Source organism: Macaca fascicularis, chromosome 3 (genome assembly GCF_037993035.2).
Source record: "Macaca fascicularis isolate 582-1 chromosome 3, T2T-MFA8v1.1".
In the NCBI taxonomy this organism is placed as follows: Eukaryota; Metazoa; Chordata; class Mammalia; order Primates; family Cercopithecidae; genus Macaca; species Macaca fascicularis.
The window spans coordinates 8,407,468-8,430,457 of NC_088377.1; the positions used below are offsets into that span (position 1 = coordinate 8,407,468).

The 22,990-nt window shown below is 43.3% G+C and overlaps 1 protein-coding gene across 6 annotated transcripts in view; it reads left to right on the forward strand.

Annotated features, from left to right (window-relative positions):
• Nucleotides 1-22,990, forward strand: part of ERG (ETS transcription factor ERG) — a 281,329-nt gene that overhangs the window by 77,224 nt on the left and 181,115 nt on the right. For all 6 annotated transcript variants that reach the window (XM_005548686.5, XM_074034013.1, XM_074034016.1 and 3 more), the window contains exon 3: nucleotides 8,446-8,531. In XM_005548686.5, the coding sequence (XP_005548743.1) occupies nucleotides 8,493-8,531 (39 nt within the window). In that variant the 5' untranslated portion in view covers nucleotides 8,446-8,492. The remainder of the gene's footprint in view (nucleotides 1-8,445; nucleotides 8,532-22,990) is intronic.

Below are 22,990 nucleotides of genomic sequence, written 5' to 3' on the forward strand. Positions count from 1 at the left end.
TCTGCATCAGTTAAGTGACTTTAGTAAGTCCCTCAATAGAGGTGTTTTCCTTTCCCAGCGCTGTTGTAACAGTCCCATGAACTGGGTAGCTTAAAACAACAGAAATTCACCGTCTCGCCGTTCTGGAGGCTGGATGTCCAAGATCAAGGTGTCAGCCCAAGTGGTTCCCTCTGAGGGCTTTGAGGGAAATCTGTTCCAGGCCTCTTTTGTCTTTTCCCTGTGTCTTCACACCATCATCCTTCTATACAGGTCTGTGTTTAAATCTTGTCCTTTTTTTTTGTACATGGATCAGTCATGTTGGATTAGGTCACTAATGACCTCTGTAAAGGCCCTACCTCTCTATCATCACATCCCGAGGGACCGGGGGTTAGTACTACAATGCATGACTTGGGGGAGAGAATTGATATAATTCAACCCATAGCTGTAAGTATTTTTATTCATTTGGAAAGATGAGCCATTTCCTACTGAAGAAGTCCAGTTTCTTATTTTTAGATAAATGTAGAGGTACATTCAGATTCTCATGCTGTCTTCTGCCTCCGGCTGGTATTCTCTGCTTAGCTTTGAAGTGCAGGAGCCAGGACTGGACTGGGGTAAGGCAACTGGGGCACAGGATTTTGGGCGGTGCTCCCCTTTAGGTACTGATCCTGCACTTGCATGAGCCTGAGAGGGAGAGCCTCCTTAAATCATGGGCCCTGCATTTCTCCCTGCTTCCTCCTTTCTGCTCCATAAGGGAGGCCTGTGCCCCATTCAGGGTCCTGGTGTGCTTGGCAGGAATCAGGCCTGTGCAGTTCTTATGGCAGGGTTTGCTGGTGAAAGACTGATTTGCCTAATGTCTGCTCATCCAGGACAAGTGCACCCAGCGACCGATGCTTTCAAGGAATGGATTCATTTCTATGGATACTAAATTGCTTAGAGCCATTTTGCCTAAAGTGTTTTCACTTAATGACTAGTTATCTTAAAACTAAAAAATACATTTCTAAATTAAGGGTGTTTTTAGTCAGTTGACAAAGGGCTCTTATGAAAATTATCAATTTATTTATTGAGAATTGTTTTTCATAAAAAGTTGCAACATTTTAATTAGCCGGGCGTGGTAGCACATGCCTGTAATCCCAGCTACTCGGGAGGCTGAGGCAGGAGAATCACTGGAACCCGGGAGGTGGAGGTTGCAGTGAGCCAAGATTGTGCCACTGTACACCAGCCTGGGTGACAGAGCAAGACTCTGTCTCAAAAAAAAAAAAAAAAGTTGCAACATTTTATACAGTATCAAAATCATTCATTTGAAATATTTTTACTTTCTTTCTTTTTTTTGAGACGGAGTCTCGCTCTGTTGCCCAGGCTGGAGTGCAGTGGCATAATCTCGGCTCACTGCAAGCTCCACCTCCCGGCTTCACGCCATTCTCCTGCGTCAGCCTCCCGAGTAGCTGGGACTACAGGCACCCAACACCTTGCCTGGCTAATTTTTTGTATTTTTCAGTTGAGATGGGGTTTCACCATGTTAGCCAGGATAGTCTTGATCTCCTGACCTTGTGATCCACCCCGCCTCAGCCTCCCAAAGTGCTGAGATTACAGGCGTGAGCCACCGTGCCTGGCCTTTACTTTCTTAATAATAATGATTACCACTTGTTTAGTGTTGATTATGTGCCTAGCATTGAGAGAGCTTTCTTTCTTAAGCATAATTCAATTTAATCCTCACCCGATTCAATTCAATCCTACACCTGATGGTGTAGACAGAGGAGATAATCAAACAATGGTTTAACTTGCATACTCACCAGTTAGAATAGATACAGGCCAACTCTTGCACTGACACCTTTGTGAACTGCTGAGCATCATTTAGAGGTTTTAAACATTTTTTATTTGTGTTTCCCAACACCAAATACGTGGTGTTTTTGCCAGTACCAACCAGTTATTCAACGCCGATACCAACTGGGTGTCCAACAGTTCAGTTCACTTCTGATGCTGACTGACTGAAGTTTGCGCACAGGTTTACGGGCTGAGTCCCCAACACTGTCCTCACTTCAGATGCTGGTTGCAAGTATTGGGTCCTCAGATTACCTACACTCTGTCCGACATGGCTACAACGTTGGGGATTCCCACAACCCCCCTTTTAGGTTCAATAACTTGCTAGAACTCAGGAAAATGCTGTACTCTTATGATTACAGTTTATTGTTAAGCATGTGAACGAACAGCCAGATGAAGAGGTGCACAGGGCAAGGTCTGGGAGGATTCCAAGTACAGGAGCCTCCATCTCTTTTCGTTTGTTTGTTTGTTTTTTGAGATGGAGTCTCATGCTGTCGCCCAGTCTGGAGTGCAGTGGCGCCATCTCGGCTCACTGCAAGCTCCGCCTCCCGGGTTCACGCCACTCTCCTGCCTCAGCCTCCCGAGTAGTTGGGACTATAGGTGCCCGCCACCATGCTGGGTTAATTTCTCTTTGTATTTTTAGTAGAGACAGGGTTTCACCGTGTTAGCCAGGATGGTCTCGATCTCCTGACCTCGTGATCCACCCGCCTCGGCCTCCCAAAGTGCTGGGATTACAGACGTGAGCCACCGCGCCTGGCTGCCTCTGTCCCTTTAGCATTGGGGTGCACCACACTCCTCATGCCAATATGCCCACCAGCCTAGAAGCTGTCCTAACCCTGTCAGTGTATTTTATGGAGGTTTTGTTACATAGGCAGGATTGATTAAGTATCTGGCCATTGGGGATCAACTCAATTTCTAGCTCCTCTCCTCTCCTGAGAGGTTGGGAAATGGGGCTGAAAGTTCTGAGTGTCTAATCAAGACTCATTCTTTCTTGCAATTAGCCCCCATCCTGAAGCTATCTAGGAACTCACCAACCCGTTGCCTTCTTAGAACAAGGGATGAGTCCATCACTTGGGTAATTCCAAGAGTTTTAGGAGCTCCATGCCAGAAATGAGAGACAAGGGCAAATGGATTTCTTACTATACTACAGTAATATTATCCCCATTTTGCAAATGTGTAACTAAGGCTCTTGGAGGATAAAGTGATCATTTCTAGGTTTCCAAGGAGTAAGTGGCAGATCTGATTTCCATCCCTCACCTGGCTCTGCACCTGTGCTCATACTGAGCACTGCCCCCAGCCCGGGGCCCTGCCTGTGCCTTCTAGGCCCCACTCCTGCCCTGCCCAGCTGCACCCGTTCCCATTCCAGACAACACCCCAGGTGCCGGGGCACCCAGAGCTCCTTTCCAAACTGGACTGAGCATCTTTTGGGCTGCACCAGCCTCTTTCCTGGAGTTCATCCTCTTGGGAAGATCTTATATGTGTTTCCCTGGGTCTAAAGGATGAACAGGAAGCACTGCTGAATGGAGTTTGGCCATGTGGATCGGGATATCCATGTGACTCTATGTGTCCCCTAGCCTACAGGACAGAATTGGGTTTGAGAAGAGAGGAGGAGGGGTCAGGTCGAGGGGTCTCAAACTTCCATCTATTTTCTTGCATCAACCCTGCAAATATTTAGACCGCCTTCTCTTAACCATTTTGCAATACTGCCTCCATAATTACAAAATGCTTACTTTCCCTTCTACCTTGGGTACCAGTCCATCTTTTATGTGGTTAGAGCTTAGGTAATCCAAATCAAGTTTGTTTCTATTTAGTAAGACATTGGCATTTTAAAAACAAAGAAGTGACACAAGTAGAATTCTGTTAATGTTAAGGCCTTTTTTGTTTCTTTAGGATACCCTATCATAAAATATAGCTGGATCATGAAACGCAAAATCATATAGAAGTATATACCTTAGGCAAATTAGTTTATTGCAAGAAACAAGTATTAAAGAAATGATTTTCAATCAACATAGAGTGAAGTTCCGCCAGGGTTCAAAGGCAGGTAACATAGAAAATAAAAAGGCTCCTACAGTGACATGAAACTATCACCAACTACTAAATTTTTTTTTTTTTTTTTGAGACAAAGTCTTGCTCTGTTTCCCAGGTTGGAGTACAGTGGCCAGATCTCAGCTCACTGCAAACTCCACCTCCTGGGTTCCTGCCATTCTCCTGCCTCAGCCTCCCGAGTAGCTAGGACTACAAGCACCCGCCACCTCGCCCGGCTAGTTTTTTGTATTTTTTAGTAGAGACGGGGTTTCACCGTGTTCGCCAGGATGGTCTCGATCTCCTGACCTTGTGATCTGCCCGTCTAGGCCTCCCAAAGTGCTGGGATGACAGGCTTGAGCCACCGCGCCCGGCCCTAAAAATTTTTAGTACAGTTTTAGTTTGTTTTGCTACCAACTACTACATATTTGAGAAATGACCATTAGGAACACAAAAGTAAATAAGAGGTGCTCTTTAAAAAATCCATAAAATACTTCTGAAATGGTAAAAAAGAATAGGCACCCAAATGGCTGCAAAAAGAATCAGAGATCCGTGCGGGTTGAGGAGGCAGGGGAGGGTGGTTGAGGAGGCAGGGGAGGGTGGTTGAGCTTTTATTCTCCTGGTCTTTAGGTCTGTTGGGTTTTCGCTGACCTGGTGTGGAGGATGGCAGTGCCATCATGCTGCATGCTGAGCGAATCCCTTTGGTATGTGATCACTCTCGTGGTGGTGGTCTGAGGAGCTCATACGTCATTGGGTCTCTTAATGTGGGGCAGCTGGGAGAAACTTAGGTTCCCTGCTTCGTGCCTTTCACCCTCTTTCCTCTAGTCCTCATGCTTCTTGTTCATCAAGGCTCCTTGGTGGCACCCTCTTGTCTCTGCATGAATCAGCTCTCTTTCCTCTAGGTATATCCACACGCCTCACTGGGCACCTCCACTAACTGCCTGCTCTCAGGACTGACCAGTTCATATCTGTGTGAAACAGATCTGTTTCCCATCTCATCCTCGAGGATCGGGACTGTGTTGCCTCTGGAATCTCTATCTATTCCCTTCCCTGTCATTTTATCCTTAATGCATCCTGAGTGCTCAAAACATCCCCATAAGAAACAAGAGACTCAAACAGTTGCTTGTTAAGTTTATGTCTTAGTTGGTTACAGACTGAGTGTCTGTTGTAACTTCTATGGTGTTGGCTGTGGTCTTGGATATCCAAGGGTGTTGATTTGATTTTTGGAATCCCAGGGAGGCTGGCAGGGCATGATGTGAAGTGAGAATTCAGTTGCTCCTGGAAAGGGCTCTGGGAATCCCATGGAGGCATCTGGTGGAGGTTTCTTGGTTATCCTTCAGTTTCCAAACCCATTTTGAGGGTAGGATTCGGGTTTTAGATCATGTCTCATAGGTGAATGGAAATAATATGTCTCTGTGTTGGGATGAAGTTGGTTTCCTTTGAAATGCCCTGTTTGAGTCTCCTTTTATCACTGGCTAGAAAAGTTTTAACGATGATCTCAGTAATCCGATTATACAGGGCAAAGTGTATGTCAGTAATCTATTGTCACAAAAATGCTGTGTAACAAACTCCCCAAATTTCAGTGACTTCAAGCAGTAAGCACTTATTCAGCCATGAGCCTGTGGGCTGGCCATTCTGGTTGGCCCTGGCTAGCGGCTGGTCTAGTTGCTTCCCTCCCATGTCTGGGGTTTTGGTTGTCTATGGGATGATCAAAGGTAGTCTTGGTGGGGTGATTGGGGTGGGTGACTCTGCCCCAGGTACTTCTCATCCTCCCGCATGCATCTGGCCACGTTCCTATGCTGGTGGAAAGTTACAGAAAAGCAAAGGGGAACACGTCCTGCCTCCTGAGACTTCAGCTAGGACCTGACATGCTTGTCTTTCTGCTACATCCTGTTGACTGAAGCAGATCATATGGGCAGTCCAAAAATAAGGGTTGGGAAGTAATTCTACCTCTTTAGTGGGAAGAATCACAAAGTTATGTAGCAAAAAGCATGGATACAGGAGGAGTTGAGTGTCGGAACCATCTTGGTACTCATCCATTGTGACAGTGAAACAAGCTATTTACCCTCTGTCTTCTCCGTGCCTCTAGAACACTTACAGGGTGTTTCGATGACCTGTATGTGTAATAAACTACCCCAAATCCTAGCAGCTTAGTACAACAACCCATTTATTATTGGTCACAATTCTGTGGGCTGACTGGACTCAGCTGGAAACTGCCTCCCTGATGTTGGCAGGGGCCGTAGTCATCTGAGAGATGGTTCTCTGGACTGTCCAGGACAGCCCCCTCCCAGACCTGGCATTGGTGCTGGCTGCCCCGCTGGGCACCCGGTCCTCTGCCATGTGCTGTGCTGCTGAGGGTATGGGGACTTGGTTTCAGGAGGCAGGAAGGGGAAGCCCCCACTTCCATAAAGGCCTGGGCCTGGGACTCCTGAAGCCTTTCCTCTGCTGTGTTCTCCAGGTCAGACGCAACCACAGGTCAGCCTGGGTTTGAGGGGAGGGAGACGAGCTTCAGCCCCTGCTGTGAGCAGCAGCATGTGCGTGCAAGCAGGGAGGAACTGTGCGGAGTGAACTCACCCAGAGAGCATGCCCAGACATACGGAAATAGCCATGTGCTCCCCAGAGCAGGGTCGTGCAGTGGGCAGCCCTCCCTTTGTCAGGACGGCTTGCAGATGCTCCCCTTCCTGACTGCATGACCCCAGGAGCAGAGTGCTGTTTTCCTGGGGCACCTGCTGCTCTTAGGATAAGGGGAGTTGAGGATTCCTGTGCTCCCAGAAACCTTCAACCAGACCCCATCCTCTCCCAGCCTCTTCTCCCACGAGAGCACCAGGAGCCTGGGTCACCTTCATCTGCTTCCTGGTTCAATTTCAGGACTGCACTTCACTCCCTCTGCACTTTCAGTAACTCTCATCCCCCAGAGGGACTTACTTTAGGCCTGGGGGGAAAAGTACCTATTTTCCAAGACCTAGAAATTTGGTTATAGAAAAAAAATGCCTAAGGTTCCCAGCATGTCATCTTCCTGAAAGAATCTTGGGAGGCCTCCAGGGAGACGTTTCGGGAGGATGGACGTGGAGCACGCAGATCTGGAGGTTGACACTCTCCACGAGAGGCGATTGGGTTGGAATGGGTGTGTCTGCACCGTGAGACGTCAGAAAGGGCAGATGTGAATGTGGGGAGGACTCCTGTGAACGCTTCACTTGTCACTAGAGTAATGTTCTTAGTAGCAAATTTGAAAGACAACTTTTGAAAATGTCTCTAGTTCTGTAATCATAGTATTTTTATTTTGCATTTGTTACGGCAAAGAGCCATTGTAAAGAAGAAAACAAACAAAAAATACAGGTGATAAAAAGCAAGTGATGGCTTCTACAAATGTAAACTAAAAAAGGCCTTTTTAGTATCAAAAAGACAACTGATGGCTTGGCTGAGATCTGCAGAGCACCAGAGACTGGCTGGGGACCAGTTACAGGAGGCTGGAGCCTGGAAGGAGGGGCCCCATGATGGAAGAGGTCACCCTAGAATCCAGCCGCAGTCAGAACCGTAACCAAGAGCCCAGGGAGGCTGGGCAGCAGGTGTTGGTGGTGGGAAGGTGAGGGGAAGAGATACCCCCTCTCCTCTCACCCCTGCTCTCCAGATGGGGCCATGTCAACCAACCCTGACAGGTGGCCAGGAGGCAAGGCGCCTGCTGAGCCCATCTGTAGAGGTCAGCCCTAGGGCCTGGGACAGCAAAGGAGGCTGGAGACTGGCTTGGTGGAAGCGGAGGGGCACAGACAACGGTCAGAACAAGCTGCTTTATAATTCGAATGAGGGAATATATTGGATTAAGTATTTATTTCTGGAAAATTCCTGGATTATAGGCATCTTTAAATTTAATTTATTTAAGGCATGTTTTAAAATGTCCCTTCAAAATATGGGTTGATACCTGCTAATTAAGTCAAACCAAAATGTTTTTGGGCTCTGGAGTCAGATAGGCTAATCTGATTTGAGGTTTGGTTCTGTCGCTTATTAACCAGGTGATCCTGGACATATCAGTAACCTTTATGAGTCTTGACATCCGCAGCTGGACAGTGGGAATGACAACTCTCAAAGAGTCGTGGTCAGAATGAAATGAGAAAATGTGTGTGGAGCCGTTAGCACTCAAGAAGTGGCACTGAAGTACTCAATGAACGGGAGCTGTGCTGTTTACTAAGAACTTAATATCAAAGCTGAAAAGGTTGTGCAGACCGCCTGAGTTTTGGTGGGATTTCAAAGTCCTGTTTTCTCAGTATGATAGAGAAGTATGTCCTGTTTTAATCTCATGTCTTCCTTTAATGGATCCCTCATTAGATCCTGCCCATGTGGAAGGATATGTGAATATTGCATGTGATGTGGGTCAGGTTGAGCTAGATTCTTCTGGCCTGTCGGACTAGGGTTCTTTTGGGCTCATTTTAAGTGATTTTCCCAAGGGAAGGGAGGTGAGTTATCTAGTTACCTCATGGACCACACATACCTAGAGGATGCCTTTAGGCAAACATGCTTAATGCAAAGCTGTGATTCTTCTGCCATTGGTGAATTGTGTCTAGTCCTGCTAGAACATAAAACACAGAAATGCAGTTGTTTATTATTATTTATGTTGTTCCTTTTGTCTTCTAGCCGTCAGGTTCTGAACAGCTGGTAGATGGGCTGGCTTATTGAAGGACATGATTCAGACTGTCCCGGACCCAGCAGCTCATATCAAGGTAAGTCCTGTCTTGGCCGGGAAGCCAGCTCTGCCTTCCTCTGCGCCTAGATTTTCATGGATAGCAGCCCACATATCAGTTAATTAGGGGTCAGCCAACACAGCCCAGGAGCTAAGAAAATGGTTTTTACTTTTTTAAATGGTTGAAAAATCAAAAGAAGCATATTTCATAACATGTGTAAATTACATGAAATTTACATTTCAGTGTCCATAAAGAAAGCTTTATTGGAACACAGCCCCATGCATTCATTTCCATATCATCTGTGGCTGCCTTCACTCCATAATGGCACAGTTGAGTAGATTCGAAAAAGACCATATGGCCTGCCAGCTGAAAATATTTACTGTCTGGACCTTTTCAGAAAAAAATTTGCTGAGTTAATCTATGAAATCACATCCAAATTCTTCTAACTCCTATGTTAATTCCGTCTCCTTTATACTCGCCTGGGGTTAGCGAGGAGGAGACAAGAGGGTGAATGGTTGGATTTCCGATACTGGAACGTTGTTTTATCTGGGCTCGCTGACACTTCAGCGCTCCATCACCTCACAGCTGCCCTGGCTGCTTTCTGACCTGCACTTCCTGAGGCTCTGGAGGTGAGAAGGTGAAGAAGTGAGACTTGTGCCAAGGGAGGTCCCTGAGAGGACTCTGACCATTTATTTTGACACTACACATACCTGTGGGTAATAGCTACAGGGAGGAAATGAGATGGTAGTTTTCATATACTTGACACAAATAAAGACTGCAGAAAAAATTAGGGCTTAAGCTACCTTATCCAAACAGGCTGTCTACACCTGTGCTGGTTAGTTCAGCTCTGTCTATGCTGGCCAAAGTAATTGACTGCACGGCCAGTTCTTCACTTTCCGCATGCTAATTCATTTTCCCTAAGCGGTGTGGTTGGTTTTACTAATTTATATTCCTTGCCTAAAACGTTAATTGAAAATGGGAAGGGCTTATAATTGAAAGGAAAGTTTGTGGTATTGAAAAATGTATCTTTTTGAATAAAATATAAAAAGCCTTTCAAAATCCCATGCGTACAATTACACGTGGACGTACACACATTTTAAAACAATACATTTGACAAGGCATTCTGGACCATGTGCAGCTCACATGCGTACACATTTACTTTCTTTGAAAATGGAATTGGAAGTAATACGAGTTTCCGTGCATTCCTTGAGCTTTGTGGGTGCTCCTGCAGTTTCAGAGGTTGCGGTAACTCTCGGGATGTTGAGGATTCTAAATTTTGCCCAAGGCCATAGAGGAGCAGATGCTCATGGGGACAGTATAATTTGATTTCTGTGTGATGTTTTGTTGGGCTATGACGGTTGTGTTTATAAAAAAAAAAAATGCAAGTGGCAAATCTCTCGTGGATGTGATAAGGTTTCTCCAGAAGTGCTGGGAACATATTTGATCAGTGTGTCTATACTACACATGTAAAGTGGGAGAAAGACTTTCTTGAATTTTTAGGGTCTGCTGACCATGAAGCTGCATAATGCAAAGGAAAGCTCACGGGGAAGTTGAGACAATAAATATCTTCTATAGTTCAGAATGTGAGGGACGGCGACTAAAATTCATTTCATTGGCATTCCACACCACCCCTCCAGGCAACCAGAAGGAAATGATGAAGTCAGCAAGAAAGTATTGCAGGTTTTAAAAAGCTAATTCATAAAGCTGAAACAATCCCATACAAACCTGAAAACACCATCTTTGAAAATGTGTGTTGGTAGAAACGTTCTGTATTTGATTTCAGGAATGAACTGTGATTTCGGTTCTGCTTTATCTTATTATCATCATATTGGTTGATCATATTGGTTGATGTCAGTATATAATATCATCATATTGGTTGATGTCAATATATAAAATATAATTTTGAGAAACCATAAGTCTGAGAGTTTTTTAAAAATAAATTTCAGGCCAGGCGCGGTGGCTCACGCCTGTAATCCCAGCACTTTAGGGGGCTGAGGCAGGCAGATCACTAGGTCAGGAGATCGAGACCATCCTGGCTAATACGGTGAAACCCCGTCTCTACTGAAAATATAAAAAATTAGCAGGGTGCGGTGGCGGGCGCCTGTAGTCCCAGCTATTCGGGAGGCTGAGGCAGGAGAATGGCGTGAACCCGGGAGGCAGAGCTTGCAGTGAGCCGAGATTGTGCCACTGCGGTCCGGCCTGGGCGAAGGAGCTAGACTTCCGTCTCAAAAAAATATAAATAAATAAATTTCAACTCACATGGCTTCTGTGTGTTTGGAGAGATGAACTGGCAATAAGAAGTGTGGTTACTAATAGCTGATACTGGCTGCGAGGTGGAATTATGTTAAAGATGTTTATTTCCTTAATATACCTATCAAAATTTCACTTATTAGAATTTGAATAATTATTTTTGTAATTCTTTTTTTGCATATGAATTTGGGATTCTTGACAACAAAGTTGGTGGGATGATTTTCTTCCACCGATTCATTAAAATGCCTGATGTGGGAGTTTTTGAAGTAAAATTTCATATGCGAGACGTTTCTGGCTTTGGGCTGAGAAATGCTGCTATGATTTCTGGGAAGGAAGTTCTTATAAATGGCACATGAATGGTTCCTCTTGATGTATTAACGTATATAGTGGAAGATTTTGTTTTTGGTTCATTGCTACTAAAATATTTTTGTTATCTGAGAAGGACTTGAGTTTTCCACAGAAGTGGCTTAACCCTGCAGATGTGATTCTTGTGAAGACTCTGAGTGTCATCACAGTCCTGTCCGTAGGCTGTCCTGGAGGAGAGGAACATTCCTTTCATCTTAGAGAAATTCACTCTGCACAATTTATGACGACTCTTTTCTGCCAGAACAAATAGCTTTTACCCTTTTATACGTTTAAGGAGCTGGAAACAATAAAAAAGGAAGGGTGGTTGAAAACTATGGAATATTTAATATTCTTGATTTAAATAGTGCAAGAATTGTGGCAATTCATTTGCAAACAAAATGAGCAGAATGTTTATTTTAGCTGCTTTTCTGTCGGTGATAATAGTAATTGTCACTAAACATATTTTGATTTCCCTTTCTTTGCAGGCTGTCCCAGGTACCTTTATTTTTTTAATTTCTATTTATTTTTTTAAGACATGGTCTCGCTCTGTTGCCTAGGCTGGAGTGCAATGGTATGATTATGGCTCACTGCAGCCTCTGCCTCCCAGGCTCAAGCGATCTTCCTGCCTCAATCTCCTGAGTAGCTGGGACTACAGGTGTGCGCTGCTACACCCAGCTAATTTTTAATTTTTTTTGTAGAGACAAGGTCTCACTATTTTGCCCAGGCTGGTCTCAAACTCCTTGCCTCAAGCAGTGCTCCCACCTCAGCCTCCCAAAATGCTGGGATTACAGGCATGACCAAGTACTTTTTTTAATTACAGAAATTACACTAACTAACGTATCATGCAGATCTACTCTTAGCATGTTAGGTGTGTGTGAAGATACAACTCTGTGAAGGGGTAGAGTTGTTACAACCAAAGATCCGCTGGGTGATTATCCTCAGATCCTCAGCAGACAAAAAAAAAAAAAAAAAAAGCAAATCCATTTTCTTAGGATCTATAAATATTTTTGTCATTAATTCTATTTCTGATAAAGCTTTTTTAAATTCACATGATTGCATTTCCTAAAAAGGGTTCTGTCTCTGTAATATTTTCATTTACAAACATTTGCTGAAGAGGACTAACTAATTCCCTTTGTTGTTCACCAGCTACTCATGTAAAATAATACACATTTTGGAGCTGATGGAATGAGGACTGGACTGAGAGGGGAACCATCTGTATATTAGTTCTGCTCCGTGGGGCACCAGCTGTAAATCCTAGAGATGCTGGTCACGAAAATTCTCCGAGCTTTGCGTTCTTATCCAGTTGCATGTCACGGATAAGAACACATTCTGGCTCAGTTCAAATTCTGCTCTGACGTTTACTAACTTGGTGATTTTGTACGAGTTCCTTAGTTTCTTTGTGCCTTGGCCTTGTTTTACATGAAACAGAAGCATCTGTTTTGCAGGGTTAGTGCGAGATAAAATGAGTTAGTACATTTAGACCCCACTGAGTACTAAACAATTGTGAACTATCACTTTGATCTATAAAATGAGGGTGGCATACCCATCTTAAAGATAAAATGTCATCCTGTCTCTAATACCCATGGAGCAACATGGGTATGTTTTATAAAACACTGAGTGGAGTGAAAAATACAGAAAACAGAACACTCTCTATAGCATGTGCCACTTACATACATAAAAAAGTTACACACTCCTCAAGCAACATCATAGGCTTTTTCCAGGATACATACATACCTAACACATATAGATCACATTGGAGTGGGCGCTTGCCTATGTGGCACATGCTGGCTTGTTGCTTTGAGAAGTGGTTAGGGGATAAGGGAAAAAATAATCATATGCAAATAAAACAAGTTAATAACAGTGATGTTTTTATGTGGCACAGTGGGTCCTCCATGCTGGTAGGAGCATGAGTTTGTATAAGCACTTTTGTGTTGGCTTGGTGTTACCTAGTAAAGCTGAAGATGTGCCTAGCCTGTGATCCAGCAGTCTTACCCTGGATCTGTATTCTGTTGTATCTGAGCACCAGGAGGTGTGTATGAGCAAAAAACAGAACAACCCAAATGTCCATCTACAGAAAAGTGGATAATAAACCTATTGTACTCCACCAATGGAGTATTATACAGCAGTGAAAAATAAACTCCAAGTGTGTCTCTGTGGCCATGTGTCAATGTGAATGGTTCTCATATGTGAGTAGAAAAAGTTGCAGATTATATACAATGTGATTCCACAAATTAAGACTAAAAAGAGGCAAAATTAAAAAGCATATTATTCAGAGAAAAGTGATATGTGTTGAAAAGAAAAACAAGGACAAAATAAACACTTAACTCTGCATTGGAATTACCTTGTCGGGGAGGGGAGAGTTTTGGGGGAAGGTCATAAGGGGCATCTGAGGTCCTGGTGCTGACTGTCAGGGACTAGGGAGTGCTTGCAAAGGTGTTGCTTCTTATTCTTTAAATTGCACAAATAGATTACATATCCTGTTTTGTGCGTGCTATTTGCAATAAAAGTGCTAAAAGAAGAGAGGAAAAATTAGATGGCTCATAGTGAAGTCATTCTTGAGAGGAAGGTACTTTCTAATTGTAAAACTCGTTGTACTTTAGCAAATCATCACATTAGAGATCACTTGATCTGATCCTGTTCTAACTGCAAGGAAAGGTGGGAGCTATTGCTGGTCAAGTGACTTCCTTGAAGCTGAGGCTGTGCCTGTACCAAAGCTGGGCATGGGCCATTTCCAAGTTGAGTGTGCCCTCCTGCCTTGGCTTTGTGAGTTTTTCCACCACACCCTTTTGCAATGAGGAATGATTTGGAGATTGTTTCTGACTTGGGCTTGTTTATTCGTTCAACAAACATTGAGCAAACCCTCCACGTACCCACACCAGGGAGAGAAGGAATCAAAAAGACACACCGTCTGCCACCCCAGGCATGGGCCACCTGTTCTCAAACACTTCGGGCACTGTGAAGCTGCTAGCGAGGCCCAGGGGAGCTGCTGCTGGGGTCTGGGCGGGATCTCATGGGGGCTTCCTGTAGTCTGCACCTTCACCTGCTCCGCTGACTCACCCATCACCCCGTGTCCAACTGACAGCACCTGTGTTCAGCAGCCGCTGCTTCTGCCTGTAGATTTCCTGGCAGAGGATCTTCCTGGGGTCACACCTTGCTGTCTCTTCCAGGTGAAGCAGGCAGGTGACCTTTGAGGGTGCTTGATGAGGCTGGGGATTCATAGGTCCACTCACCTGTAGCAGGCGAGTACCGATGCCTGAAGCTGGACCCTCCATTGACACATCCTCTGTCCTCCAGCTCTTGAAGGGTGTCCAGGCTCAATTCAGCTGAGCTAATTGCTAGATACTGCTCCCTAAGGTTTTTATGTGAGGATCAGGCACCAACAATGGATCACAGGGTAAACAAAGTCACTGTTCAGGTTTCTAGTTGCTGTTCACATGTGGGGAAGGACTAAAAAACCAGCTTACCCAGGATTTGTTTCTAATTAGGATTTTCACCCCTTGGGTTCCTTTTCCCTTTAGCTTTTATACTTTTGCTCATTTTTATAAGTCTGCTGGGGCCAGAGGATCTCAGTTTGAAGCTCGGCTCCACCTGTTACTAGCTGCCTCAGTTTCCTCAGCTGTAAAATGGGAATGAAATAGTGCATCTACCCCATGGAATCGTGAGGAATAAATTAGCTAATGCATTTAGAGCATTCAGAGTGGTGCCTGACACACAGTGAGACTTATTATCACATCACATTACATATTGTCAATATAATAATGTATACACCACATTAATTATATAACATATTAATATTTTTAAACAATGTAGCATATTGTTAACCTATAATGTTGTGTACTAGCATACTGTTACATGTAGCAGTGGAAGGAGAAAAGTAAGAAGGGGAAATCTTACAGAAAAAATTAAATTGACCCAGGGTCAGTACTTCCCAAGAAGTGAACTGAAGCACTTCTTTCCCACATGGTTCCACGGCTGCCGCTCTGGAAGTAACGCTAAGTATTTCTGACCATAAAAGATGCTAAACTTAAACTCTGTCTGTTTTATAGACGGAAGAGTCTGAAACAGTTTCAGAAGCAGCAGCGTTCTGTGCGAGGTCACTGCGAAGCCTGAGAGCCCAGCAGATGAGCCGAGCTCTTTTCAATAACACGAAGCAGATGCAGAAAGCGCCCAAATCTGCCTCGTGAGGAAGGGATTAGGCGATGTCTCAGGGCTGGTGGTGATTTATCCCATCGCTATGACGAAGGGTGGATTTCACTACAGAGCCCCCACCTGGCTGACAAAAGACTCATTGAGTTGTAAGCATTTCTCACAGTGTGCAAATCTGATTTATAGTCACTGTGCTCCACAGGAAGGTGGAAAGTTTATCCTTTTGAGAATATACTCAAAAGAGACAGAGTTCCCCCCACCCCACCCCAAAGTCTGTCTTCTATGAAGCTGATGTAAGTCTTTGATATGCTGCCTATTTTTTCTCAATAAATCAGCTTTGATCAGTTTCCAACCAGGTTAGCACATCCCGATGAGCCCTGTGACTTTGTGGCCGTGTATAGCTGCTTTTTCTTTTCTTGTACTTTCATTTTTCTGCAGGATGATGGCATATTAAAATTTCTATAATGAGTATGACTTTTATAATCAGAAAAATAATATTGCTTTAAAATATCAAGATATTTAATATGGCATAATGATAGAGACCCTGCCTACAGATTTCTTCATGTGAGTGGTCTTGAGCTGGATTGTACCTTCTGTTTCTCCTTCTTGCTGGGTTCTTGCACCCCTTAGGGTCGCCATGCTGGGCACCCTCCAGGGCCAGATTCCGATGCGAGCTCAGTCCCTGTAGCCTTTGGAGCGGTGTTCAGCGTGTGTGCAGCGGGGTTTAGTGAAGTGTTCCCCAGACATGCTTCACCATCCCCCTGATCTGGCGATTCCTCGTTAAGATTCAGTGAGGCTGACATTCAATGGGGGACACCAGCTTAATCAGGAAGTGTAGGTGGGGGTCGGAGGAGTTTCCAAATCACTTCCCGGGAGAATGGGTAGAAGTTGTGCATGGTTAGTCTAGACCCCCCTGTGGGGCAGTTTCCCTGAGGAGTTTGTTAAAATGCAGATTCCTGGTATCTAACCTAAAGCTTCTTCTCCAGTAAGTTTGGGTTGGAGCCCAGGGTGCTGCAGTTTAAACACCTGAAGTGTTTCTGCATACCTCGCTCAGATAATTGATAATTATCAACAATTAACCTAGCCTTAGGTAATCGACAAATATTTATAAAAGGAACCATTTTGTTTGTTTGTTTGTTTCTTCATTGAAGGCTGTTGTCTTTTGCATGGCTGCTGTGAATATCCTAGTCACACCTCTAAGGTTTAGAGAACATTATTTGGACTTGGGTTTCAAAACATCAGCAAGTCTGTTTGGCTCCACTACTTGGTGTCATAGAGCCCAGAAGGAGAAGTGACACTTGTCACTTCTTCCACCTTATAGGAAATTAACTTAGGAATCTGAGTCAATAATTTTTCTTAGGGTTAGCCCCCAGCAGTTGAGTATTTTAGAGACATCAGCAAGGTTGACATCACTGTCTCTGACTTAGCCCTGTCTCTGCAATTGGGGGTTGAGGATCATTATCCTCGTTGTAGGACTCAATGTGGGGCCACTGTTGTGGGGGAAGCAGGAAGTGGAGGGTAAGTGGTTCAGGACACTAAATGGGCATTTTCCCATGGGGACACCCAACTTTCTCTTACTAATGAATAGGAACAAGTCCTACTTACGGTTTTTTGCTGGTTTAATCTTCACCTTCTTTTCCTTCTGTGTCTTTACCTTCTGATCGCAAAATCCCATGGTGTATTGGTATGAAAGAGTGATCACTGTTACCAGATCACCCAATTGTGCCCCTCTGTACTTCTCCAGGAAGTATCTGAGAGCACTGTTTTATCACGTTCTGTTGTGGTTTTTAATCTTTGCTGATTTGATGGGTGACAATGGAGTTTTATAGATGTTAGCATTTGGAAACTTGTGAGTTTGATCATCTCTTAATACTCTTCGTACACATATCAACAAGTTATGTTACCTCATTTGTGATATTTTTGGACCCAATTTCAATGTAATCATTCAAAATTGCTAGGGCTACAGCATGAACTGAACAGATGATGTCCCTGCCTGCATGGAGCTTCCATTCCCGTGGCTGAGATAGAATGCGCTCAAGGGAATAGCTGCAAATCAGGTGGTGCTGGTTAGTATTCTCCAGAACAAAGCAGGGGAAGCAAGAGACTGAGGAAGGAAGAGGTGGAATTTTACATGAAAGTTTAGGGAAGGTCATAGGGAGGAGGTGACATTCAAGCTGAGACCTGAAGGAAGTGGGAGCATGAGCTGTGTGATCACACGGGAAAGAGTATTGCAGAGAGAGGGAATAGCGTGTGCAAAGGCCCTTCGGCAGGAACTTGCCTGGCATGTTCAAGTAACAGCAAGGAGACTGGGGGCTGGTGTGGAGTGGGGTTAAAGCTGCAGGCTGTGAGTTGGAGGCCTGCTGCCGAGGCTGTGTTGTAGAGTTTTAAGCAAGGATAAGGGCATTTTGATTTTATTTTGCACACGGTGGGAGGAGAACCACTGGAAGGTTTATAGCAGATGAGATCAGATTGAATATTTTTTAAAGCTTTCTTGAAGTATAATTTACGTTGGTTGAAGTTTTAAAAGAACCGTGTTGGCTGTCGTGCAGGGAACAGACTAGAGGGGGGCCAAGAGTTGAAACAGGGAAGGCTGATTAGGAGGCCACTGCCAGGCACCAGACAGTGAAAGGGGATGTAGTGAGAAATGATCAGATTGGGGATCTGCTTTGAAGGCAGAAAAGACAGCATTTGCTGGTGGATTAGATATGCAGTGTAGGACAGTCAAGGATGACCTCAAAGATTTTGTTTGTAACTGGGTATATGATGGTGCCGCCTACTCCAAAAGGGACGTCTGCAGGAAGGGACAGTTGCAATGAGCTGGAAATCAAAAGTGGGGTTTGGCTGTGTTGAGTTGGAGATGCCTGTTGGATATCCAAGTTGTGATGTTGAGAGGTTGATTGAGTCTAGAGGTCATGTGAGAGATACATTTGTGATTCCTGAGCCTAAGGCTGTATCTGAGGCTGGGTGACTAGATGAGATCACCTAGGGACCAAGATGCAGAAGAGCCTTAGGGTGGAGCTTTGGGCCCCTCCAATGCGTACAGGTTGGAAAGAGGAGGGGGAACTTACAGAGGAGCTGAGAAGAGGTCCCAGTGGAGGTAGGAGAAGGGCTAAGAAACTGCTGTCTCGGTGAGATGAGGACTGAGGATTAGCCACATGCTTTGGCCACCTGGACATCATTGTGACCTTCATATGAGTGATTTGCATGGAGTGGACAAAAGCCACCTTGCAGTGAATTCAAACAAAAAGAAAAAAGAGAGAGAGAGAGAAGAAGTGCAGACAGCTTATATGCAAACAACTCTTTTGACATGATTTAGAAGGTTTAGTGAGTTTCTCAGCAATTTGTATACATTATGTTTTAATGATAATGCCCCTCAAGTATGTCATATTTATTGTGCAGATTGTTTTTGATGATTATTCTAGCTATTCGTTTTTATGATGTTCTTTTTCAACACCCCAGGAGATAAACATTTTTCTTTGATCACACTGATTGATAATTCTGTTTACCTTTCACTTAGCTTTTAACTTAGAAAATTTTATCTATTTTATTCTTCTTTTCACTTTTGTGTATTTACCAGTATTCTGTGTAACTTGTTTAATAGATATCAAAGAAAATACATGTTATCCTAAAAACCACCAACAAAATCATTCAGCATTCACGGGAGATGAGGCTTGTAGCATCCAGTTCAGGTTCCTTCATCAGGATTTCTGGGTTCTGTGCAGAATGAACACAGCATCACTTTGCAGCAGGTTTTTTTTTTTTTTTTTTTCTCTTAGTCCCCTCTGCAGGGTTGATAATAAAAATATTTGATAATTAGCATGGACACACTAATTGGAACGGGGCATAAACCACTCAGAAAAGATTACAGTTGGGAGCAGCAGGTGTCCCGGTCACGTTGTACACCACTCTCTCCCGATACCTTACACGCGGGTGAATTGGGTTTCTGGCTCCGTGCCTTGCTGGCCTCTGACTTTTGCCTCTGTCCTCTGATCCTTGCTATTTGTCTCCTTGCCATTTGGGGAAAAAAAGGAGGCATTTACTATATAAGGATGATCCGTGTGCCTGTTTTTATGTTTGCTAGATTATAAATCACTGAAAATGATCACACAATCATTTTTGTATCCTGCGTTATACATTGTGTATGTAGCACATGCTTCACATATATGGGTTGACTCAATTGCATAAGCAACAGCAACAGTGAAACAAGAGTGATCCAGGGACTTTGTTGGTTTCTGGGGCAGAATTGAACATGTCAGTATTCACTTACTCTTTATTTTCTCTGCTTTCTAGGTATGATGGTAACCATATATCCGATTTATAGCGGAGAGGACATGCTCTCAAGGACCATGTGTCTTCGCTTTTATAGATACCTATAGACTTCATTTTTTAGAGCAGTTTTAGGTTCACAACAGAATTGAGCATATGCCACAAGTGCTCTCATAGAATTCCTGCCCCTACACATACATAGCTTCTCCCACTATCAACATTTTACCATGAGGGTGGCTCGTGTGTAACAAGCACTGAACCTACATCAACACATCATTATCACCCGAAGTCCGGAGTTTTCATTAGGGTTATACTCTAATATAACACTATATACTCTTGGTGTTATATGTTCTGTGGGTTTGGACAAACATGTGATGACATGGATCCACCATTATGATATCGTACAGATTAGTTTCACGGCCCCCTAAATTCGCTGAGCTCTGTCTGTTCATCCCTCCCTCCTTCCTAGGCCCTGACAACCACTGATCTTTTTACATCTCCATAGTTTTGCCCTTTCCGGAATGTCATATGGTTAGAATCATACACTATGTAGCCTTTTCAGATTTTCTTATCTCATTTAGTAATGTGCATTTAAGCTTCCTCCTTGTCTTTTCATGGCTTAATAGCTCATCTTATCTTTTTAAACCATAAAACTCTTTTAAAATTAGTGAATACTATATATTTTCTCCCAGGAATAAGAACAAACACGCACACTTTTATATGCTCATGAATCTATTGCAGTCAATTCAGTACCTCCCCTCCACCACCAACCCGACTCTGGGTCCCGCAGGAGCTGGGATACCAGGTTAGCCAGTCCCTGAAACCCATTGAAGCAGTTGATGAAATTGAAAGTAAATTTGTCTTTGCACCTATCTTGCTAGAAACTGTGTTGCTCCTTGAGCTCAGTAGAAGGATAGAAGTTCTTTGAACAAAGACGGTTTAAGAGGTGCATTATCAACTTAAATGTAGTTCAGATCACAGATACTCATTCTGTAGTTTTGCATGCAGGAGCACGGCTTCTCAAACTTTAATACATCCGTAAGTCGCCTGGGGACCTTGCTAAAAGCAGATCCCGATTCAGTAGGTCTAGGGCAGGCCTTGCGATTGTGCACCACAAACTAGCCCCCAGGTGCTGCTGGTTCTGCTGGCCTGAGGACCAGCCTCTTTAAAGCCAGGCTCCAAAGCCCTGTTTTCCAACGACAGGTCATGACCCATTTGTCTAAGTGACTCAAGGCCAGGATTAACAAAAGGAAATGGGATGGAGTAAAGTGGAAACTATCAGGGCACATCACATATAGAAATAAAAAGTATTATTTTTGAAAACTTTTGTTTTAGTTATATAAGTGTGTGTATGTGTGTATATATATAATATATACACACACTGAGTTTTATAATAATCTACCTTAGTTTGTACTCTGGATACATTCTGTGTAGCAAGAAACAAGGGTAGAAGCACTACACTGGTTTCATTCTAAATAATAGTGAGTTTGCAGGCGTAAAATTGCACATGTGTCTCTGTGGATTTTGCTGCTCAGATTCTGGTATCCAGATGTTGGGATTTTAACCAAGGCAGGACTGTAAATAGCAGAGAAAGTTTTTTTTATTTTTTTATTTTTTTATTTTAAAGATCAAATTCCAAAATTCTGGTTGTGTTTTGCTTAACTGAGAGTATATGTTACTTCTGAGAATGTACTTTAAAAAGTAAACACATTTAACTGAAACATGGCTATTAATTTGTTAGTGATTCTTTGTCGATTTTCTGGAAAGTCCTGTTTGTTTGTATTAAACGTTAACTCTGCTGTACACTGTTAATACACTACTCTGATCAATATCCAGAAATGAACAGTAATACCAATTCATATGGATCTTCAAATTAGTCTCGTAAAGTTTTACGATGATGGTATTATTGAGCCAATTGAGTTTGAGATTGACAAAAATATCTAACTTTAACCAGGTGATTCTTGTATCCTTTGTTTTAAAACCTCAAGTTTAAAATATCTTTATATTTACATTAATTGTCATTAATCAAAAATGTATGCCTAAAGTAACGGTAAAAACAAGGCAATTTTTTATGACTTGCATTGTTTGAAAAAGCCTCCAATTCAAATATTTATGTTATTGTTTGAAAAAGAAAAGGATTGTGTGGAATTTACCCATTTCCTTGCATATTACAAAAGTGACCTAGAGCCTGCAGGTGTGACAAAGGGTGATGGATCATCTCCTTACCTGTCCTACTTCACCTTCAGGGCACGATGTCCTGCAAGAATTATACATAAAATAGACAATGTTGGCAATGAGCAAAGACATCAGGAAGGAAAACAGACCAAGAGGGAGAAGATATTTTTACCTATGAATAATTTAAACAATAAGCTCCTGTTCCTGTTCCTCAGTCTTTTATGATAATGGAAAATTAACATATATCCAATAAAAGGATTTTAAAAGAACTGTTACTTGTTTCCTCAAACCTGAAATTAAAAACAAACAAACAACAAAACCCTTAGGTTATGTAAAACATACCATGTGAAGAAATGTGGCTCTGAATAAGAAGAAAAAGACATTTGAAAAACCCTACGTTTTATAGTATTAAAAAGTATGTGTTAGAAAACCTTTTGCTTGATATTAATGCATGACATACATCAACTGAAGCACTTATTATTCTTGCATCAATTAAAAACATTTAGACTAACCTGAAAATCTGAAAGTAGTGTGTTACATACAACCCTAATTATTATGTGCCCTCATGTAAACAGCAACATTTGATGATCAGTTCGCTCCATGAGGATTACAATTTGGGAAGCTTTCTCATTTCCTTTGAAATGGCTAAATAGCACCATGGGTAATTTGAATTATATTAAATTTTATTTTCCAGAAAATGAGTCTTCATATAGGGGCTTGGAAAGTCAATTTTTGCTGGTATTGCTTTTAGGAGTATTGTGTTAGTTGGGTTCCCTGGGAAGCAGATGTCGAGACGGAATTAGGAATGTTAGTGTTTTATTGGAGGGGGAAGGGGGCTGTGCCTGTGAAGGATAAAACGAGGAGGAAGCAAGACTGGGTAGGGAGAGCCTCAGACCAGGTACAGATTTGATAGTTTGACCAACCCAACAGGGAGCTCTGGAGCAGAGCTTGCCTTTGGAGGTCCCCAGGTTGGGCAGAAAGGACCAGGCTCTAGTACCCTGCTGTGCCAGTGATTGACTCAGGGCTGTCTGGGGTGAGGCAGGGCCTGAGGTGTGAACAGCTGGAGACTGTTCAGATGCATGCTAGATTCTTTCTTGAAGGGAGATCCTAGTGGCACACCTCTGGGGCTGCCATAGCATCTGTAGAAGCAGGAAAAGGATGTCGCTGGTTCTTTCTGAAAGTCCAGCAGGGTTATCATTTGCTTGACATTGTCACCTTCCTTGTCTTTTTTTGTTGTTGTTGCAAATTTACCTTTTGCAAGACTACTTTCTGCTCAGAATTAAATGCCCTTTGTTCACAAAATCTATATAATTTTC